At 40.8% G+C, this 24,208-nt stretch overlaps 1 protein-coding gene across 2 annotated transcripts; it reads right to left on the reverse strand.

Annotated features, from left to right (window-relative positions):
* Positions 1–1,979: 1,979 nt before the first annotated feature.
* On the reverse strand, positions 1,980–16,850 carry LOC128697728 (facilitated trehalose transporter Tret1-2 homolog). 2 transcript variants are annotated; one of them, XM_070099729.1, is made up of 10 exons: positions 16,697–16,834; positions 14,189–14,401; positions 13,256–13,339; positions 11,218–11,353; positions 9,776–9,984; positions 8,457–8,689; positions 6,917–7,022; positions 6,191–6,470; positions 5,711–5,910; positions 1,980–4,993 (listed from the first exon to the last, which is right to left on the reverse strand). In XM_070099729.1, exons 3-10 carry the CDS (start codon positions 13,292–13,294, stop codon positions 4,739–4,741), a joined length of 1,458 nt encoding a protein of 485 aa, XP_069955830.1. In that variant the 5' UTR covers positions 13,295–13,339; positions 14,189–14,401; positions 16,697–16,834; the 3' UTR covers positions 1,980–4,738. The 2 variants fall into 2 exon arrangements, with proteins under 2 accessions (XP_069955830.1, XP_053645567.2); XM_053789592.2 differs by lacking the exon at positions 14,189–14,401 and having other exon boundaries at positions 16,697–16,850.
* Between the last annotated feature and the right edge of the window lie 7,358 nt (positions 16,851–24,208).

A 24,208-nucleotide genomic window follows, 5' to 3' on the forward strand; every position in this document is an offset into this window, starting at 1 on the left:
TTATAGTGCTGAATAAAAATATTACAGACTGCATTAATAGCATAACAATGAAGCAAAAATATATACGCAAAAATATCAGGAAGTAATTGTGTACCAGCTGAGAAATATATTCCAACTTATATAAACAATCTATGCCAAAATTTTATGTATATAAACAAGAAGTGTCCTTTCACGGTGATTTATTTATTTTATCCATCTACTATATATGTTTACCTTGGAGATACATTACTTTAATGGCTTTTAACTAAAAATATCTAAATTTAATTGAAAAACATATAGCCTATATTCTGTTTGAAATTTCGTAGTGATAAAAATATTGAGAAATTTTTCATTTCCTCTACAATAATATTTTACTCAAATTTTTCTTTTCAAATTTACTTAAGAAAAAGTTGGATCTAAAGTAAAGATCATTTTTGTTTTTCTACGCAATCAAATGTCATTAAGAACTTTTTAATTAGTAGAAAAATACATAAACAACTAAAGATAAGTTCTAACTGAAGTGCTTAACTGGATTTTTTTTTCACCTTCAAATGGTTATTGCTAATTAATATCAAGTTTACAATTTTACAAGTTAATATTAAGCCTTGAGAAGACTGACTACCAATTTACTGACATACAATTACTTACACATGAGAGATCCTGTAATATTATCTGTTTTGTAGATGAATGGTTCAGAGAACCGACATGTTGATAAATTAGACACATGTGCAACTCTTGGGTATCTTTATCTCAATAAAGATACCCAAAAGTTGCACACGTGTCTAATTTATCAACATTATCTGTTTTAATGATGCTACTTGCAGTTGCAGGTTCAACATATCTGGATTAGTTTTGTACATTATTTTTATGTATATATTAATATATATCAGATATTAGTGCAGCAGTTTTTTATATCAGTAGACTATAAAGTGGTTATAGGCCTATCTTATTTTTTGATGTCGAAAATCATGCTGTTATTCGAGTCCTTTCTTCACATAAACTTATAATAAATCACGAAGACAAGCTCTAATCTTTCCTTCTTCAGTTGAAAACTCAATTGAATTGTATATTTGCCTTTTGTAATAATAGCCTAACGATCATTACAAAGAAAAACACCTGGTTTTAATGTTTAATAATATACTTGAGTGTGCAAGAAAAATAACTTGATATCATACTGGTCCTTTGGTAAGTGTTTTGTGTTTTGTACGTGTTTTTGTAAGTGTTTTGTACGTGTTTTGTACGCGTTTTGTTTTGTACGTGTTTGTAAGTGTTTTGTACGTGTTTTGTGTTTTGTACGTGTTTTGTAAGTGATTTGTACGTGTTTTGTACGTATTTGCAAGTGTTTTGTACGTGTTTTGTAAGTGTTTTGTACGTGTTTTGTAAGTTTTGTAAGTGTTTTGTATGTGTTTTTAAGTGTTTTGTAAGTTTTGAAAGTGTTTTTTAAGTGTTTTGTAAGTTTTGAAAGTGTTTTGTAAGTGTTTTGCAAGTGTTTTGTAAGTGTTTTGCAAGTGTTTTGTAAGTGTTTTGTGTTTTGTAAGTGTTTTGCAAATGTTTTGTAAGTTTTCCAAGTGTTTTGTGTTTTGTAAGTGTTTTCCAAGTGTTTTGTAAGTGTTTTCCAATTGTTTTGTAAGTGTTTTCCAAGTGTTTTGTCATAAGAGGCTGGTATTTTGTATATTTTGATCTTTCGAAGCTCCTGTTTTTCCCCCGAGTTAGTCAAAAATTTCCAAGAAACATCGTTGTAAGGTGAGGAGCCTAGTATGTGGAGATCTTAGCCATCACAAATTTTCTTGGTCCACTTATTACTAATTCCATTGACTTAAAGTGGTTGTAAGAGGCGGTATTAGCTTTCTAAATTCATTTTATTTTAATGTATGCAGTTGTTCCTTGAAAGGTTTTGTACGAATAACATTTCTTTTAATAAAACGTACAGAAACTCCAATATTGGTCCTCCGAGTTCGTGCGGAAAATTGTAATGATGCCATTTTTAATTTAGGGGAAGTGTGCCACACACACACACACACACACACACACACACACACACACACACACACACACACACACACACACACACACACACACACACACACATACACACACATGCATGTACACACACATAGGTTAGGTTAGGTTGTATGTATTTAATGAAGTAAACTGTTCTGTGAATACCTCCCCCTCAAGGAAGGTTCCTTGATGTTGGTGAGGGGCTCTTGATTTAGGGAATTAGATCTGTGCTCCAGTTCCCCGAATTAAGCCTGAATGCCTTCCACATCCCCCCCCCCCAGGCGCTGTATAATCCTCCTGGTTTAGCGCTTCCCCCTTGATTATAATAATAATAATGTGAATACCTCACTGTAACTGCCTACATAAAGCGAACAAACTCTATTTTCATCATATATTCATTGGGATTATCTTGTTTTAAAAATTCCTTGCACATACTACATTCTCGCTACGTGAATACCATCTACAAATTAATCTGCTGTTAACATTTCTTTCTACTTTTCTACTTGCGTCATCAATACTTCTACTTGCGTCATCAATACTTCTACTTGCGTCATCAATACTTCTACTTGCGTCATAAATATCAATAAATATATTCAAAATATTGTACCTCATTAACTTACCTGTTCTTTTATCTATAGGTAATTCATCTTATTTAGATAAAAACAAAGTTGAATTTCTCATATTAATTTCATTAGAAAGCGTTGCACCCGTCGGGATTATACAGCGCCTGGGGAAAGAGGCAATCAGGTGATTTGAGCTAAGGAAGGGGGATATAACCAGTTCCTTGGATCAAGAGCACCAGCATCACCTCCGTCTCCCTGAAGGGAATCCCTCTTTGACCTCTTGACAGTAACAAATTTATTACACAATGGAAATAAGTCACTCTGTCTGACTTTTTTGGGTTATCCTAGGTTCTCTACACATATGCTGCTATGTATGATAATTCTATGTAACTGTATTTGTGTATACCTGAATAAACTTACTTACTTACTAGTTCCTTTAGCACCTCTCACCGCCCTTACTAACTTACTAATACCTTTAGCACCCCCTACCCTGCAGCGCTGTATGACCCTTGTGGGTTTAGTGCTTAATTAGAGAAACAAAAGTATCCGGAAATGAAGTTGCCAGCAGCCAGATGCACACAGGTGGCCGCCAAAGCCTTGACAGCTTTATGGTCAACAGTGAGAGCTGGTGGCCAAACTTGTGACAATTCTTCAGTATATGTAGCCAAAAACGTCGTCTCACCCTCATGGCCTTTTTCTGTTTTTGTTAACCTTACTATCAACACCATGCGAAGTAACAAATATATAAAAACTTAGGTAAGTAATGTTGGTCACTGATCACTAGGATAAATTCATACTTATTGTTTATGGTTCCAAAATTAGAATAGCAAATTAACATGGTAATCTTATATTTAACAGCGTTTGCTCTACCTTAACGGCCCCTCAAGGGAGATTCCTTGACGCTGGTGAGGGGCTCTTGATCTAGGGAATTGGATCTGTGCTCCGGTTCCCTGAATTGAGTCTGAATACCTTCCATCCCCCTCCACATGCGCTGTATAATCCTACGGGTTTAGCGCTCCCCCATGATTATAATAATAATAATAATCTACCTCAATGGGCAGGGCTAAGTGACCCATATGAACTTAGAGTTTTCTGTGAATAATAATAATAATAATAATCTCTCAGACTGGAAGACAGGTGTCGTAATGCACTAAATTATTATTACTCAAAAATGCACAAGACCTACATCTGCCATTTTTTCCGTTATACATGGTAACAGTATGTATACACAGAGAGGTTTGTATCAGTGTATAGTGCTGTATCAGTGTATAGTGCTGTATCAGTGTATAGTGCTGTATCAAAGTATAGTGCTGTATCAGTGTATAGTGCTGTATCAGTGTATAGTGCTGTATCAGTGTATAGTGTATCAGTGTATAGTGCTGTATCAAAGTATAGTGCTGTATCAAAGTATAGTGCTGTATCAAAGTATAGTGCTGTATCAAAGTATAGTGCTGTATCAAAGTATAGTGCTGTATCAAAGTATAGTGCTGTATCAAAGTAGTATAGTGTATGTTGTGTATACTGAGGACTCGCAGAATCAGTATCTATCATCTGTACACGTTTTGAAAATAAATTTATTATTGTATTATGTGGCTTATGTATAGTGATGAATACGGGAGCGTAGAAAGGTGATGCTCTTAACGTTCAGTGGGAGTTACCGTTATTCGCAATTTAAAAGATTAATTGATGATTGTAAGTAGACACAATGCGGCCTTAATTATCCTAGCAGTTGATAAGTATATATAATTAGCAGATCAACTGTTGAGGTAATTATTTCTTAGGAAGGCCAGGAAGCTAATCTCAAATACTAAATACTCAGATGATGTCACCTAGAAACTAATGAACAATGCAGGTGAATCCAGGACACTCAGGCACAGATATCACCTAGAAATTAATGAACTAGCAGGACACTCAGACATAAACGATGTCACCTAGAAGCTAGGGAACTATCAGGTGGTTCCTGAACACTCAGATGTACATGATGTCACCAGACAAACTAATGGAGAGAAGCAGGTGAATCCCAAACACCCAGACTTTGAGTGATGTCACCTAGAAACTAAAGACACTTAGATGATGCCACCTAAGAACTAAAGGAGAAGTAGGTGAATCCTAGACACCCAGACTTGGATGTCACCCAAAAACTAATACAGCAGCAGGTGAATCCCAGTCATCCAGACTTGGATGTCACCCACAATCTAATGAACCTTCTCCATAACCTGTGATGTGGAAGGGAAGGTGCTACCGTAGGCGGGAGTGTAACCCTCGCGGGTGGCGTGGGTGAAGGGCGTGAGGGCGGAGCTACCGACGAAGGCGTGTTGCAGGTCCTCCAAGGTGCGGCCTCGGGTCTCCGGCAGGAAGAGGAAGGCTACCAGCGCCAGCAGGAGTTCGAAGGCACCGAACACCATGACGGCGTTCCGCAATCCGATGGCGATAGTCAGGTCAGGGAACACCTGTTACGCAAGACGTGATATCATTATTGATGTAAGACGGAGGAACGAGCCTACACTGTTCCTTACTCTGAAGGACCCACACGAGTTCACTGCTTCATGATATGATGGAAGTATGGCGTAGTTAACAAGTGGTAAAATGGCACTTTATTTCCGATGTTTCATCTGTAAGAGACTTCATTAAGTACCAATGAAGTCTCATGTTGGTGAAGCATCTTACTAATAAAGGTCTTTTTACCACCATCCTTCCCTTCATTAAACACAAACAGGTTACATTTTTATTACCCTCGACAATTTATGATCATCTAAGGTACCTAAGGCAAAGCTTTAGCATTGTAATAAAATACTGGAAGGTCTTGATTCATTTTTAACGATGGTAACTCAAAACGGTGTATTAAACTGATGGTAAATTGTGATAAAGGATGTACCAGCCTGATGGTCAACTGACAAATAAAAGAATGTATCAGCCTGATGGTCAACTGACAAATAAAAGAATGTATCAGCCTGATGGTCAACTGACAAATAAAAGAATGTATCAGCCTGATGGTCAACTGATAAATAAAAGAATGTATCAGCCTGATGGTCAACTGATAAATAAAAGAATGTATCAGCCTGATGGTCAACTGATAAATAAAAGAATGTATCAGCCTGATGGTCAACTGATAAATAAAAGGATGTATTAGCCTGATGGTCAACTGGTAAACAAGAGGGTGTACGAACCTGGGTGACAAGGAAGAGAGAGATGACAAAGATACTGGTGCATATCGATGCTCCCAGAGATCGAACGGGCGTGGGCAGCAGTTCTCCTAGGAGGATCCAGGGCACAGGGCCCGTGCCCAGGCCAAAGGATGCCACGTAGACCATGACTGCTGTGAGGGGCACCCAGCCCACCCCTTGGTCGTCGGAGTATAGCACCCCACCTGCAGCAGCCACGTCAGGAGGGAAGACGTGTTATGAACGGGGTCTGAAAAAACCTCTCGCACTACGTTCCGTATTTGCTCCAGTATCACCACCACAATAATATCACTACCATCACTTTTACTGCACCACAACTAACACAGCGCTGTATGACCCTTAGGGGTTTAGCGCTTAAGCTGATTATAATGATAATATTAACAACTATCACACCAACCAGGCTACCACCACTTTTACACCATAATTACCATAGCACACCACCATAATTACACCATGATAGCTCACCAGTAACAAAGAGGGCGCCACCACAGACGATGGACGAGACAATGAGGAGAGGCCGCCTGCCCAGCCTGTCAATAACGACGGCGGAAATCAGCGTGAAGACCAGACGACACACGCCCACCAACACAGAGCAGGTGAAGGGGTCGATGGTCACCCCAGCATTCTCGAAGAAATACACGGCGTACATGAAGATCACCATGGCGCCCCCCAGCTCCCGCAGGATGAAGATTCCGGTCACCAGCACGACGGGCCGGTAGTTACCTGGTTCCTTCAGTGATCGGAACTGTCGGGAGTAGATAAAAGTGATGAAGCTGACACGATTAACTGATGAATAACTCATGTGGAACACCTAGATATCTTTATTGATGGAGACGTTTCGCTAACCACTGACTTTTACAGTCCATTACAGAATAAATACTGGGGACTGTGGAAGAAGTGGAGGGATAATTTGTAGTGTTTAGGAGGCCTGGTCACAGACCGGGCCGCGGGGGCGTTGGCCCCCGGAACTCTCTCCAGGTAAACTCCAGGTAAACTCCTCAGCCTTGATAAATCTGAAACGTCTCCAACAATAAAGGTACTCGGGTGTTACACATGCGTTTTATTCATCTATTATCGGTATTCTATACTATTAATGTAGACACGATGACGCTTGACCCCTGGGTCATCTCTTTTTTCTCCCTTTCTATAAATCCACCCCTCTGATAATCGTAAGATGAAAGCGGTACCCACCTGTTGCAGGAAAGAGCTGTGTTGGGCGTGCTGGTTGAGGGCATCACGGATACTGCTAAGTTCGGAGTCCACATCATGTTCAGGAGCTCGCAGCTTCATCAGGGCCCTGCGGTATACACGTGATATCAATCCTGATGCTGCTTCTTTTACAGGGAATTAGTCACATCAACATACATTGTAATGTTCGTGTAACTGAATTCACGTACTGTGTAACTAATTCATCATTTCTTTAACTAAATTAATTACTCTCGTAAATAGTTCGCAACAACTGTAACTTGCTTAGCTATGACAATGTTGGGGCCAAGTCCCCGGACCCATTATGTATCTCTATAATCATTTTGGCTACCGACGAAAGGATGAGTGTGCAAGATACATTGATCAAATTATGGGCTACCACAGATTGTTCAGTTGACTCAGATTATTTAGATTTACGGAACTTCATCTGAACTTTCTTCTGAGTACATGAGAGATGACGACAGAACGAAGGCAAGCCATTGAATTATATGGCTTTGTGTATGACTCAGCTGAAGATAACTGATTTATGCAGGATTAGGGCTTTCAAGACTCGTCAAAAGCGTTCCAAAGACCTGATCCCTAAACTTAGGGCTCATGTTTTATTCCAAAACCACCGACCCTTGTAGCCCTCATACAAATCCACCCACTGACCTTACTGAGACACTTTTTCTCTGTCTTAACCTTGTCATACCTTGACAGGATTATAAAATATACCTTTCCACGTTTTAATTTTATAGGTACTGAATACATGCCACTTGTACACTAATCAAAATTAATCATAAAATGGTTATAATCCTAACTATAATTTTTAAGGGGTGGAGGGGTAAACCAGCGGAAGGCCTCGGTCAGATGACCAAAAACTCCATCTGCGGGTCATCATATGACTAAGACCCGCTTCAGGAAACACTTGTCCTGTTTCCTGACAAATTTTACCTAACCTAATCTCCAAATTAATCATAATAACAACATTTTCAATTTAAGTTCATTCTCTTTTCTTCTACAAAATAACTTTAAATCCATACAAGTGCTTTTCATATGCTGTACTAAAGTACAGTAATAAAATATGTTATAACCAACACTGATATTAGTTAAGTTCGTGTGCTACTCCGCCCGCCCATCATTTAAACCTGTTAGTAAATATCACTATTTAAAAAAAAAAGAACGTTCACTGCTTTTTCACCCCGAGAAATTCCATTACATTTCTTAGCAGTGTCCATTGCATTTCTTGATAGTGTCTGCTACATTTCTTGATGTAAATTCCAGAGGTATTTAAAAGCTGAACAGCCCTCTTCAAAACTAACTCTTAAAGGACTTCTCTGCTCAAAATTTCACCTCTAAAACGAGAAAAAACACTCACACCCAGAAAACTCCTAGCGAGATTTTCTAAGTCTTGTCTTACCAGCTACCCTTAAACAAAAGCTCATCTGTAGAATCCAAAAAGAAATTTTCCTCTCTTTCAGAACCCCTCGATTCTAAAGAAATTGTTCTATCCTCTCCTTTCAAGAACCCTAAAAGAACTTCTCACCTGAGAGCCAGCTTCTCCTTTCCTTTCTTGAGGAGCCAGTATGGAGACTCGGGCACAAAAAGGACACCGACGGTGACAGGGAAGAGAAGGAGCCCACAGACGAGGGTAGTGCTCTGCCAGTCAAGGAAGCGTGCCAACACGTATACCAGCAGCATTCCCACACTCACCATCATCTCGGGCAGCGATGACAGCAACCCACGCACGTCAGCAGTGCACATCTCCGCTAGCAGAGGCTGCAGGAAGGATTTCAGTTTTATGTGAAGCTCTAAACCAGTGTGAATCATTCAGCGAAAGGACTGATGCAGGCTAGAAGGTCCTTCCGCTAATCGTAAGACAATCTACCTAACGTCTTCACCTGGTAGGAGAAAGCCACACCATATGCTAGTCGATGATCATCAACTTTGTCTCTGTTTAAGAGCATCACTTTATGACCCATCTGAGTTTCGTGCGTGTTTTTGAATTATTATTATAATCAAAAAGAAGCGCTAAGCCACAAGGGCTATACAGCGAGCGTGTTTTTGAAGATAATAATTTTGTGTAAGCTTCCTCAAGGAAGACTGCCTTGATGCTGGAAATGGATTCTTGCCTCAAGAAATTGTAGCTACCTTTCCTATTACTGAATCAAACTTTTTTTTTTTTTTTTTTTTTTACCTCCCATTCCCCAGGCCCTACGATCGCTACGGTCTCTCACTTCCCAGTGAATATAGGAATAAAATGTCAGTCAAAGGCATTAGCACCAATCATTCAATTTGCTTAGTTACCATTACATGAGTGCCCACTCCCCGGACCCTTTATATGTCCCTGATCCTTTAACTACAGCCACAGGATGAGTATGGGGTGCATAATACTTATTAAATAAGAGTTATAAATTAAAAGTCTTTGGATCTAGAGTTTTTAGCATAGAGAAGAGTTCATCTACATTTCCTCTATGTGTATTGGATATCAGTACAGAAATTAATTGATCTGAGTTAACTCTTGCAATTGTTATAGGCTTTAAGCAGAAATCTTTAGAAACAGTACTGTAGGGGGAGGCTGTGATGACTTGGGGATCAACTGTAGGAGGTTTATGTTGATGGTGTAGGGGTTGATATTTGTTGTGGGGGTTGATGTTCGTTGCTGGATGTTTATCGGTTGTAAGGCTGTGGTTGTTCATGTTAATTATGGGGTGTTGATGGTAGTTGATGGGTGTTGGTTTTGACTCAATAAGAAGTAATATCAAAATATTTTATTGAAATGAAAACGTGTTAATTAACTAAACTAAAACGTCATCCTTCGACTATACTACGCATCAATACAGCTATCAAACCTTCACCACCTACCTGCGCCACTGTGGTGAGCATAAAACCCACACCACCTGTGATGATTCGCCCCAAGAAGATCCAAACCAGAGACTCCGTGGCTGCAATAAAGATCCAGCCGACCATGGCGGGCAGCAGCACCAAGCTGAGGAGACGACAGGGACCCACAGCTTCCACCAAGAAGCCGCTGCCGGCCGTCGTGAAGATGGCCACCACACCAGCACACGACACTGACATAAACACACACACGGTGTTATGCTAGTGACACACGGTGTTATGCTAGTGACGCACACATTGTTATGCTAGTGACACACGATGTTATGCTAGTGACACACATTGTGTTATGCTAGTGACACACGGTGTTATGCTAGTGACACACACATTGTGTTATGCTAGTGACACACGGTGTTATGCTAGTGACACACACACGCACACACACACACACACACACACACACACACGGTGTTATGCTAGTGACGCACACATTGTTATGCTAGTGACACACGATGTTATGCTAGTGACACACATTGTGTTATGCTAGTGACACACGGTGTTATGCTAGTGACACACGGTGTTATGCTAGTGACACACACATTGTGTTATGCTAGTGACACACGATGTTATGCTAGTGACACACGATGTTATGCTAGTGACACACACGGAGTTATGCTAGTGACACACACGGAGTTATGCTAGTGACACACACGGAGTTATGCTAGTGACACACACACACACACACACACACACACACACACGGTGTTATGCTAGTGACACACACACGCACACACACACACACACACACACACACACACACACACACACGCACACACACACACACACACACACACACACACACGGTGTTATGCCAGTAGCACACAAACAAGGTATTACACATGTATATCGTTGAATACAATGCAAATTCTAAAAGAACAGAAAAACATCTGAAAAGATTAATTCGACCTCGCACTGGGCTTGAAGAATAGAATAACACTCGAAAAAAGATAACATATCGTCAGTGAAGAGTAAACTCAGGCCTCAAGAATCTTGAGTTCTATGATAAAATGGGAGAATACCGGCGAATAAAAAAAAAAAAAAAAAAAAAAAAAAAGTCAAGCACGATAGGTTTGACCTGATCTTATCTGACCCGAGTGGAAAATTTTGTATTTAGCAAAATTAGATAAATCAGATGCTGCTCTATTCTATGATAGTTATAGTGGGAACAAAATCCGTTTCATCGTCATATTCCATCACATAGGACAGATTACATACACATATAGTACTAAAACTCGGTCAGCTTGAGACGGGAGACTTCAGTATGACAATGATGATATTGTCAAGTATTCAGTTAAAAGTTCATCAGCTACAGGGGTTTCAAAGGTTTCACTCGGCATAGCTGGTTTCTATTAATTGGTAAGGATGGAGGGAAGAGAAAGAAGGAGAGTTGGTTCAAGTAAGTCACTCACCAAGCCACTCCTGGTCGTCAACAGTGAGGTTGAAGTTAGCGTAGGGGTCTTGCATGATACGAGACACCTCCACAGACCATCCCACTACAGTGCCAGTACACAACACTGCACACACCACCATGCACGATGCACAGATCTACACACGAATCGGTAAAATATATGTACTTTTATCATAAATACATAGTATAGCTCACACATAACGACACTTCATAACAAGACAAGAAAAAAATAGATACAAAGAGAATTTCTTCGTACCAGCAAAAGGGATAACAAGAGGTCACAGTTACAACAAAAAAAATGAAGGCGAAGGGATCCTAGAAATTTTTTCTTTGCAAAGTGGTAACCACTGAAATAAATTAAAAGATAATGTAGTAAGTGCTACAATAACTGAAAATTTAAAAAAGGATTATAATGATGAATAAATGACTGAAGACATGACACAACAAACATCCCCGCTCCTGTAGCAAGAAAAAGGTCATTTTAAATTACTTACACATAATATTCGACACAGCAAAAGTTATTGTTTTCTGCCATTTTGAGAAATTCATCTAGCAGTAAAGAGTACATAGCAGGATACAGATAAATCAGAAAATTAGGAAAAGATAAGTAACTGTTACGATTAACACTCAATCAGGTCAAACATAGTGCAGAACTGATAAGATAATAAGACACAAAAGAATATAGGAAAACTTCAGTGACATAATTATTAGTTATAAAATGCCTATCAAAGAACGAGGGAAGCTGCCAAAAAAAATGGCCAACAAGATGAAGAAAAGAACTTTTTTCTACAGCTTAACACCCATCAGAAGTATTATAGACACAACAAAGATTTTAGACATTTTCCAAAAACCTAGTGAAAAAAAAAGAGGGAAGAATAAAAATATAAACAAATGTAAGATAAAACCAGCCTATTAATTCAGTTTTTTTTTAAATTGAGACAGGTAAAACAAAGTCAAGAACGATGACAAAAACCACTGAATTGTAGAAAATGTATGAGAAGTGAGATATTAAATATAAAGTTCCAAGACGAAAGTGTAAAAAAAAATGTGTATTAGAATGTGAGTGAATTTGCTTAACAAGTTTTATTCATGCAGGAGAATCTTACGAAAAGAACCCGCTACCTTCCTCGATGCTAAAACCAAAAGGGAGGCGTCATTTAAGCAATTTTCAGTATGGAAAGGATGAATCTGTGGAAAATTTTGAATTTTATTAATTCAGCATGAGTAAATTTGAATAATATAATAATTGTGTATTAAAATGTGATGCTGATTTGACCCTTCCAGAAATTTCGAGTGAGGGGGGATGTGGAACAGCAGACGGGGGAGGATGCCATAGTGAATGTATTGTGTCTACGCTGGTTGCTACAGTAGTCATGTAATCAGGCGTCATGACGATCAGTTGGTGTAAATCAGCCTTAATCTGAAATTGGTGTAAGTCGGCCTTAATCCCACTGAAGAATTGAGATAAATAGTGTGGAAAACCCTTAAAATTCAACTACAATTACAGAAAAATAGGGGACTCCAATTCTTCCCGGCAACACCCCTTAGCTAAGTGATGCTTACCCATAATGTATAGTAGTTTTTGCAGTGGCCATTGTGAACTCTAGCTATTAGGGTAGCGTTAGGGTGTCTTACAAATAAAAATAGTGATCCAGTAATTAAAGTAAGTGGTAATATGAATTTCTTTTCTAATAACATTATAATTTATGTACAATAATTATATTCTGTGTACCCAGAAAATCAAATCATATACAGTCCACATTATTTTACAATTTACCATTATTGGTATTACTATTTAATATTTTAATTATTAATTTAATATTAGGCCTAGTTTTTTGTGAGAGGTGTGATGAAGTGGGCATCGAGGGAGTTCTAGTTCGGCGACCTACTGTGACTAAGCCCCACTTACCACACCCAGATTACTTGCACGTAATAATTCAGGCACCTTGTAAACCTCATGCAGGTAATTTCTCATAGAACCTGTCAAAACGTTATCTAGCATGAAATCTTCCATAAATTTACAAACTGGCACGTCTTACCTGTCGCCATCTGTAGATAAACCACCCTTTAAATGCCATCGTGTAGCAGAGTTCAGGTTGTACTCTCTGAGCAGGTGACAATATCTGGAAGAAATTATGGAGAAGTGTAGGTACGGCCTCTGTGGTGCGAGTTGTGGGCGTGCTTAGGACAAGTACTGGATGAGTTGCTAGTGTTAACTGTCTGGTGCATGGTGTTGGTATTAGCATGCTTAGTGTTAGTTAACCCTTAAACTGTCCAAACGTAGATCTACGTTTTTTCAACATTTGAAAGTATGCAAAAAAAACGTAGACCTCTTTTTTTTTTCTTTTACATTTAAAAACGTGTAAAAAACTTTGATCTACTTTTATATATATATATATATATATATATATATATATATATATATATATATATATATATATATATATATATATATATATATATATATATATATATATATATATATATATATATATATATATATATATATATATATATATATATATATATATATATATATATATATATATATATATATATATATATATATATATATATACATATATATATTTGAAAATATGTAAAAAAACGTAGATCTACTTTTGGAGCACTACGCATATGAACGTAGATCTGTTTGGACAGTTTAAGGGTTAAGGATGCCTGGGAGGTGTAAGTTAAGGTATTAAAGTACATGCTGTGGTGTGTGTTGCGGGAATATCCTTAGTTGGGTGAGTTGCAGGTTCTCTATTGTCTTCGTCAGAGCCGTGCTGGCTGGTGAACTGCGAAGCTTATCCATTCTTACACTTGTGGAATCTCTTGACTGACTTCTTTTTGTGTGTGTTTATATTATATATATACAAATATTAAGCACATACATACACACAGGTTCAAGAAATATGATTCCCGTTAAACATGCGTTTTATAGCATACGAGAAATAAATGTGTTTAATTACCTCTAGAAGTTACAGTAGCAGACTTATGTTCATGGTATCCAGTCTCATTTTCATCGTATATTTTTTTAAACGTCTAATGGTTGTGGCACTTAATGTCAACTCTTTTAAAACATTTCATTGATCAACCACAGCTAAGAAATGTTTTCTATTATTCCTACTCCCCACTTTTCATAGATTTTAAACTGTGGCTTCTTGTTATCCATGCTGCAAGTACTAAGAAATTATTTTAGCATTTAAAAGTAAAAGTTATTTTATAATCCGAAAGTTTACTATATGAGTTTTTCTCAGTTTCATTTATATGATCTCCCAGTGACTTAAGTTTTCATTATTAGCAGCTCAAGGTCTCTCTCTCTCTCTCTCTCTCTCTCTCTCTCTCTCTCTCTCTCTCTCTCTCTCTCTCTCTCTCTCTCTCTCTCTCTCTCACAGTCTTATATTCTTCATGTGACCTGATTTCACTTTGTCCCATTTTCATTACATTGCATTTATCTACGATAATTTCCATCATCCAGCTATCACTCTATTAACTCACTTTATCTGTCCGTCTGGCAAAGTTTACATTTAGTTTGGTGATTTAACCTGCCAGTGATACTGGTAACCCAGCCAGAGTCTCGCAGTTGTGGCATCCAAGAGTCTGTTTATTTTGTTGGATTTCATGCAGAGGTTTATTATGTTTATCACAGGTTAATTTCTGGCGAAAGATGGAGTTCAATCCCACAAACATAAATGGGTAATTAATTATATAAAACTCAATAGGTGGTTGTCAAAATCCATTATATCGTACGGACTTGCTATCTTCCTTAACTAACAGAATGTTGAAGCCTAGGTCCTGGACCCATTATGTGGCTTTGTAATCCTTTTAACTACAGCCCACAGGATGGATATGGGTTGACTAATGCCTACAGATGGGTATATGGTGGATACTGCCCACAGGATGGGTAGAGGGTCCCTCATAAAACCATCAAAATAATTAGCCCCAGCAGTGAAACCAATCAGTTTTGTAGATGAATGGTTCAGAGAACCGACATGTTGATAAATTTATCAAACCAATCAGTGAAGGTAACAGAGAAGCACAACTCCAAGGTGTCGGATGTCAGGCACAGGGAAGCAAGTCAAGAGTGAGAGAGACGAGACAATCTTAGTCATGATTCTGCTGTGAGAAGGGACGAGGTGGTGGTACATAGGACTAATTTACTTCATTTGGGGACATCCAACACATGAATCACTCCGAGGTCTGTTTTTGTGTTATATGTACATTTTTATATGTGTTATATGTACAGTTTTAGGTGAGGTTAGACTCGGTTCAAAGAGAAGAAAGATAATACTATACTGGATGTCTGTGGTTCACTCCCCGGCCTGGTAGAAACTTTGGGCATGTTTCCTTACACCTGCTGTCCCTGTTCACCTAGCAGTAATTAGGTACTTGAGTGTTAGACATGCGGGTCGCATCAGTCTACTAACAGTAAGGATTAAAGGATCTTAATGAAGTAAGATAAATAGTCCTTGATGATGCACTGTTTTTCTTGGGTTATCCTGGGTAACTAACCATTCCGAGTTAAAAATTCGAAGTCTGATTAGGAAAGAATTAGAAAGGCAAAAGACTCTCCTATTGTTACTAATCAAAGTTTTGTTAGGTTATGTTCAGAAAACTAAGACAATCCACATTGTTATTAACCAAACAGTTTGGTTAAACTGAGAACAATCCTGTACGTATATCAAATCTACTAACCTACTATATTATTCACATATTACTCAAGAATCAGATAGACAGATTGCATTTATTTACATTTAAAAAAAGCTACTCAGTATATGAAGAATGAAATGTACACTATTGCAGTACATGAGACATTTTCTTTGAAAGAAAAAATGTGAAAAAGTGAAAGGAAAATATTCTCATAAGGAAAATGTCACCAGAAGGATCCACAAGGATCAGTTCTCGACTCAGGTGCATACATTACATAAATGATTTACCAGAAGGAATAACAAATTATGTGAACATCGGTTGGTGTAAAAATCATACAGATTAGGTCATAAAAATTACTAAAAAAATCTACAAGATTAAAATAAACTAAGCATATGAAAAGACTTTGAAATAAAAGATATGTGGGAAAGATAAAGTGGTCGCACCCACACTATATACCAGAAATATAACTGGTATGAAGTGTGTGTGTGTGTGTGTGTAGAGTAAAAAAAATCTGAGCACTATTAACAATGGGAACAATAGGTAGTAGTTGAAAAATCTTCACAAAATCAGCCTGGAATAGATGTTTTTTTTTTCTCTCACAATGGTAGAGTAACGAAATAAGTTACAGGAGGATGTAATATGTGCTACAACCATGAGAAGTGTTAAAAATGTATAGGATAGATTAAATACTAAAGGTGGGGCAAATACGAGCGTAGCCTTGCTCCTTTAAATACAAATAGGCAACTCCCACCCAAGGAAATGACCTGCGGATTAGGCTTGAATACACACCGGGGGAGACCTACCTACCTGGAGGTAGGTAGACTAACCTTTAACTTGGGAAGACAAGAGTTTGACCTGGCTGTTGTAGGCAGGCAGCCAGGGAGGGAGGTGACCACAGCGTGGGTCACCGAGGAATACACTGAGAGCTAGGCCACAGCATCAGTGTGTGAGCTGGAGCCGTTTAGCAATCTGCGGAAAACTCATGACTCAGGGATCACATGAGGCTACAATGCCTCCTACCTCAGCCTCAGTCACGCGCCCATTGTGTACCTCCCCTCCTGGTGATGCTTCGACTCTCCCCCGCCTAGTGGTGTCTCAACCCATCTCTCCAGGTGATGCTTCAACCCATCCACCGTCTAGTGGTGCTTGAACCCATGCTCCTGGTGGTGCATCAACCCAACCTGCCTGGAGCTTAAATCCACCCCACATAAGAAAGGAGGAACAGTGCAAGAGGTTTACTGACCCATACTAGGCAGGTCTTTCTCAAACCAGAACCCACTAACAAAAAAAAAATTGTCCAACCCATTTTCAGTGCTACCCAAGCAATAAGTTTTGATAGTCCTATAAACTAGTGTGCAAGTCCCACTGAAATCCATCCCCCTCACTCCTTGTATTTATTCAATCCAAATTTAGCTTCAATAACCCTAGGCAAACTGTTCCAATCATCTACTATATTTGTTCTTCTCAAACATATTTTTCTCTCTTTTCTCTCTCGTCACCCTTCGTTTCAGGTTCATGATCATCGTGGCTACATTTTCTAAGTCTACCTCGTCTGTACGTACTAGGCTTACTTTGTCTGAAGGAATCATCCTTATCAAGGAATGTTCTTTGATGATTTTGCTCCCTTTCCATGCATCGAACCTGAATGTCTCCTATTTACCTAGGTTGAACATGAATGGTATACAGTACCCACAAGATGAATTAGACATGTGCAGTATCTTGGTATCTTTATTTGTAGACGTTTCGCCAACCATTGACTTTATCAATACAATGTAAGGACATAATGCAAAGTATGTAGCATTATATACAAAAGATGAGGTAATCAGTCCTTTGAAATTGAAGAGCACCGTAGTCTTGAAGAATCTGAAGCAGGGGCAGTAGTAGTAGCATTAGGTTTGCCTGGACCTGGAGTTTACCTGGAGAGAGTTTCGGGGGTCAACGCCCCCGCGGCCCGGTCTGTGACCAGGCCTCCTGGTGGATCAGCGCCTGATCAACCAGGCTGTTGCTGCTGGCTGCACGCAAACCAACGTACGAGCCACAGCCCGGCTGATCAGGAACGGACTTTAGGTGCTTGTCCAGTGCCAGCTTGAAGACTGCCAGGGGTCTGTTGGTAATCCCCCTTATGTGTGCTGGGAGGCAGTTGAACAGTCTCGGGCCCCTGACACTTATTGTATGGTCTCTTAACGTGCTAGTGACACCCCTGCTTTTCATTGGGGGGATGGTGCATCGTCTGCCAAGTCTTTTGCTTTCGTAGTGAGTGATTTTCGTGTGCAAGTTCGGTACTAGTCCCTCTAGGATTTTCCAGGTGTATATAATCATGTATCTCTCCCGCCTGCGTTCCAGGGAATACAGGTTTAGGAACCTCAAGCGCTCCCAGTAATTGAGGTGTTTTATCTCCGTTATGCGCGCCGTGAAAGTTCTCTGTACATTTTCTAGGTCGGCAATTTCACCTGCCTTGAAAGGTGCTGTTAGAGTGCTGTTGACGACTACTCTCTGTGTTCTGTTAGTGAGGAAATTATAGATCCATCGACCGACTTTTCCTGTTATTCCTTTAGCGCGCATTTTGTGCGCTATTACGCCATGGTCACACTTGTCGAAGGCTTTTGCAAAGTCTGTATATATTACATCTGCATTCTTTTTGTCTTCTAGTGCATTTAGGACCTTGTCGTAGTGATCCAGTAGTTGAGACAGACAGGAGCGACCTGTTCTAAACCCATGTTGCCCTGGGTTGTGTAACTGATGGGTTTCTAGATGGGTGGTGATCTTGCTTCTTAGGACCCTTTCAAAGATTTTTATGATATGGGATGTTAGTGCTATTGGTCTGTAGTTCTTTGCTGTTGCTTTACTGCCCCCTTTGTGGAGTGGGGCTATGTCTGTTGTTTTTAGTAACTGAGGGACGACCCCCGTGTCCATGCTCCCTCTCCATAGGATGGAAAAGGCTCGTGATAGGGGCTTCTTGCAGTTCTTGATGAACACAGAGTTCCATGAGTCTGGCCCTGGGGCAGAGTGCATGGGCATGTCATTTATCGCCTGTTCGAAGTCATTTGGCGTCAGGATAACATCGGATAGGCTTGTGTTAATCAAATTTTGTGGCTCTCTCATAAAAAATTCATTTTGATCTTCGACTCTCAGTCTGGTTAGCGGCTTGCTAAAAACTGAGTCATATTGGGACTTGAGTAGCTCACTCATTTCCTTGCTGTCATCTGTGTAGGACCCATCTTGTTTAAGTAGGGGCCCAATACTGAGCGTTGTTCTCGATTTTGATTTGGCATAGGAGAAGAAATACTTTGGGTTTCTTTCGATTTCATTTATAGCTTTTAGTTCTTCCCGCGATTCCTGACTCCTAAAGGATTCTTTTAGCTTAAGTTCGATGCTTGCTATTTCTCTGACCAGTGTCTCCCTGCGCATTTCAGATATATTGACCTCTTTTAGCCGCTCTGTTATTCTTTTCCGTCGCCTGTAAAGGGAGCGCCTGTCTCTTTCTATTTTACATCTACTCCTCCTTTTTCTTAGAGGAATAAGCCTTGTGCATACATCGAGTGCCACCGAGTTAATCTGTTCTAGGCATAAGTTTGGGTCTGTGTTGCTTAGTATATCTTCCCAGCTTATATCGGTTAGGACTTGGTTTACTTGGTCCCACTTTATGTTTTTGTTATTGAAGTTGAATTTGGTGAATGCTCCCTCGTGACTAGTCTCATTTTGTCGGTCTGGGGCTCCTCGCATACATGTCTGAACCTCAATTTTGTTGTGATCTGAGTATATTGTTTTTGATATGGTGACATTTCTTATCAGATCATCATTGTTAGTGAATATGAGGTCTAGTGTATTCTCCAGTCTAGTAGGCTCTATTATTTGCTGGTTTAAATTGAATTTTGTGCAGAGATTTAAAAGCTCGTGTGAGTGTGAGTTTTCATCAGAGCTGCCTCCTGGTGTTATTACTGCAACAATATTATTTGCTATATTCCTCCATTTTAGGTGCCTTAAGTTGAAATCCCCCAGGAGCAAGATGTTGGGTGCAGGAGCTGGAAGATTTTCCAGACAGTGGTCAATTTTTAACAGCTGTTCCTGGAATTGCTGGGATGTTGCATCCGGAGGCCGGTAATGTCCCGGCCCAGGTCTTCTACATTTGGTGACCCTGCCTTGGCTCCCCATTGAGGAGTGTTTTAACGGGAAGAAGTAGTTGTACCTATCATCTATGACCAATTGTCCCTAGTCCTAGCCCGATTCCTCGCCCTGGTGAGGCTCGTAGGGAGAAGTTAGGCACCTTGGACTGTCACTAGCCCTGCCCTATGGGGCTCGAAGGAAGTAGCAGCAGACGAGGTCAGGAAGTGCAAAGGCAGCAAGCACTACAGGATCCTTTTGGAATCACACCCCAGCTTTGGGCAGCAGTCCGAGCACTGGGGAAGCTCAGGGAATCACAGGCATAGTAAGCAGTAGGTTTGCCGGTGCTATCCCTGCCTGGCAAACCACAGGCATAAAGTTTGGCGCTTATATACTGGCGTCAGGGATGTGCAGCAGATGATGGCATCGTCACTGGTAGGCAGGATTTTCCAGGGAAAGTAGGTCATACCCAAAGGATGAACCAATAGCAAGCCAAACTACGAAAAGGGGGACTACACAGGCATGAGGAACTTCCTGCAGGAGGTTCGGTGGGAAAGAGAATTCTTAGGAAAATCAATAAATGAAATGATGGACTATGTGACAACAAAATGCAAGGAGACAGAGGAAAGGTTTGTTCCCATGGGCAATAGAAATAATGGGAAGATTAGAATGAGCCCTTGGTTTACCTAAGAGTGTAGGGAGGAAAAAACTAAGTATGCTAGAGAATGGAAAAAGTGCAGAAGGCAAAGGACCCAGGAAAATAAAGAGTTTATTCAAAGAGCCAGAAACGAGTATGCACACACAAGGAGGGAGGCCCAGCGACAGTATGAGAACGACATAGCATCGAAAGTCAAGTCTGACCCAAAGTTGTTGTATAACCGCATCAGGAGGAACAACAGTCAAGGACCAGGTAATCAGGCTGAGGAAGGAAGGTGGGGAGCTCACAAGAAACGATCAAGATGTATGTGAGGAGCTCACAAGAAACGACCAAGAAGTATGTGAGGAGCTCACAAGAAACGACCAAGAAGTATGTGAGGAGCTCAACATGAGATTTAAGGAAGTATTTACAGTGAAGACAGAAAAAACTCCAGGAAGTCAGAATAGGGGGGTACACCAACAAGGGATACACCAACAAGTGCTGGATAAAATACACACAACCGAGGAGGAGGTAAAGAAGCTGCTAAGTGAACTTGATACCTCAAAGGGAGTGGGACCAGACAACATCCCTCCATGGGTCCTTAGAGAGGGAGCAGAGATGCTGTGTGTGCCACTAACAATTTTCAACACATCCATCAAAACTGGGCAACTAACTGGGGTATGGAGGACGTCAAATATAGTCCCCATTTTTAAGAAAGGAGACAGACACAAGGCACTAAACTACAGACCAGTGTCACTGACATATACTATGCAAAACCATGGAGAAGATTATCAGGAGGAGAGTGGTGGAGCACCTGGAATGGAACAAGCTTATAAACGACAGCCAGCATGGATTCAGGGAAGGAAAATCCTGTGTCACAAATCTACTGGAGTTTTATGACAAGATAATGGAAGTAACACGTGAGAGAGAGGGGTGGGTAAATTGCATTTTCGTGGACTGCAAGAAGGCCTTCGACACAGTTCCTCACAAGAGATTAGTGCAAAAGCTAGAGGTCCAAGCATGCATAAAAGGAAGGGCACTGCAATGGATCAGAGAATACCTGACAGAGAGGCAACAACGAATCATGGTACGTGACGAGGTGTCAGAGTGGGCGCCTGTAACGAGTGGGGTTCCACAGGGGTCAGTCCTAGAACCAGTACTATTTTTGGTATACGTGAATGATATGACGGAAGGGATAGACTCAGAAATGTACCTGTTTGCAGATGATGTAAAGTCAATGAGGAGAATTAAATGGGATGAAGATCAGGCAGAACCACAAAGAGACCTGGAGAGGCTGCAAGCCTGGTCCAGCAACTGGCTAATTGAATTTAACCCCTCCAAATGCAGTCATGAAAATTGGGGAAGGGCAAACACTGCGAACCTCACTCAAAAGGATCTTGGGGTGAGTATAATACCGAGCACATCTCCTGAGGTGCACATCAACCGGATAACTGCAGCAGCACATGGGTGCCTGGCACACTTGAGAATAGTATTCCGATACCTCAGTAAGGAATAATTCAAGACTCTGTACACGTCTGTGTACGTCAAGCCCATACTGGAGTATGCAGCACCAGTTTGGAACCCACACCTGGTCAAGCACATCAAGAAATCAGAGAAAGTGCAAAGGTTTGCAACAAGACCAGTTCCAGAGCTAAAGGGAATGACCTACGAAGAAAGGTTAAGGGAAATCGGCCTGACATCACTGGAGGACAGGAGGGTTAGGGGAGATATGATAACGACATACAAAATACTGCAAGGAATTGGCAAGGTGGATAGGGACAGGATGTTCCAGAGAGGGGACACAGAAACAAGGGGTCACAATTGGATGTTGAAGACTCAGATGAATCAAAGGATGTTAGGAAGTACTTCTTCTGTTACAGAGTTGTCAGGAAGTGAAATAGTCTGGAAAGTGATGTAGTGAAGGCAGAAACCATACATAGTTTTAAGATAAGGTTTGAAAAAAGCTCATGGAGCAGGGAGAGAGTGGACCTAGTAGCAATCAGTGAAGAGACAGGACCAGGAGCTCTGAATCGACCCCTGTTACCACAAATAGGTGAGTAAACACACACACACACTCCGCCCAAGAGGGCGGAGACCCAGGGGTCTGGAGGTTGAACCCAGGAGGGAGGAACCTGGGACGGAAGAATGGGAAGTAGAGCTCACAAAAATGGAGGAAGAGAGGGGAAGGAAGCTAGCTGAGCTCGGCAGGGTAATGGAGGAGAGGATAACTGAAGAGAGCAGGAAGTGGGGACTACAAGTCTTAGCAGCAGAAGATAAGATAAAGTGCTTAGATGAGGAGCTAAAAAACTTGAAATAGAATAGAGAGACATATGACAGCACATATAACATTAGGGACTTCTATACCAGTCACAAATGAGGGGGCTGTAGGGATTCAGGAAAAGTTGAGTACAGGAATACCAATCGTGAAGCCTGCAGTCAGTGCAGGAGACAAGTCTTATGCAGAGACTTTAACAGTCAACTACAGTGGCAGGGAACAGCTGAGCAGGGAAGACAGCCCACTGAGCATAGGGGCTGCAGCAAGGGCAGGGGTTGAAGGCAGGAACATCTCGATGGAAGGAGACAAAACACCTCAGATGTCACAAAGAGAGACACAGTGGGAAGCGGAGAGGGAGAAGGCAGTGTTTGTCTATGGGCTCCAAGACGTTGAAGGGGAAACCTGTGATGAAATAATCCAGGGGGAAAAAAAAGCGATTGAAGGTATCTTGAAAGCAATAGGAGAGGGAGACATGACCCAGGTGACAAATTTTCGGAGAATTGGATGGTTTGCACGCAGAAGGAGATGGCCTGTCAAAGTAGTCTTCAAGGCAGAATCAGCTCGAACCAGGGTCCTGCAGGAGAAAGCACGACTGAGGGACAAATCAGAGTACCAGAGCATGTACCTCAATTGCGACAGAACACAAGAGGAAAGGACGAGACTGAGAGAGAGGGTACCAAAATGAAAGGAGGTACAGGAGGCATCGATGAGGATGAGCAGAACCCAGACTCAGGTGGAAGGACAAATACACCCTACAGAGACACCCACAGAAGGACTCCAACCACAACAACCCTGAAGCAACTGAACAACCTCAACCAAAACCAGCACACTGTTCCCTCTGCCCCCACCCCCACCGCAAACCCCACCCACACTGAAAACCCCAATGTAGATGAACAATCTCAACCAACACCCACACACTGTTCCCTCTGCCCCCACCCCAACATCAAAAACCCCACTGCCACAGCAGCTCCCTATGGGCACTCTGCCCTCACCCCCCACCCCCCACCACAAATCCCACCCACACCACAAACCCCCATAACCCCCCAGGGCTCCCACCCCCCCAACCCCAACATTCTCCCAGGTCCACCGTGATAGACAAGAAGCTGAAGGTGTGGTACACAAATGCAGATGGAATAGCAAATAAATACGAGAAATGGCACGAAAGAATCAACAAGAAGTCCCCGGACATCATAGCAGTCACAGAAATGAAACTCACTGAGACAATAACAGGCGCAGTCTTCCCGCCAGAAAGATAGAAAGATAGAAAGAGCAGAGGGGGAGGAGGGGTTGCACTGCTCATAAAAAAACCGATGGAGTTTCGAGGAA

Source organism: Cherax quadricarinatus, chromosome 68 (genome assembly GCF_038502225.1).
Source record: "Cherax quadricarinatus isolate ZL_2023a chromosome 68, ASM3850222v1, whole genome shotgun sequence".
NCBI lineage: Eukaryota > Metazoa > Arthropoda > Malacostraca > Decapoda > Parastacidae > Cherax > Cherax quadricarinatus.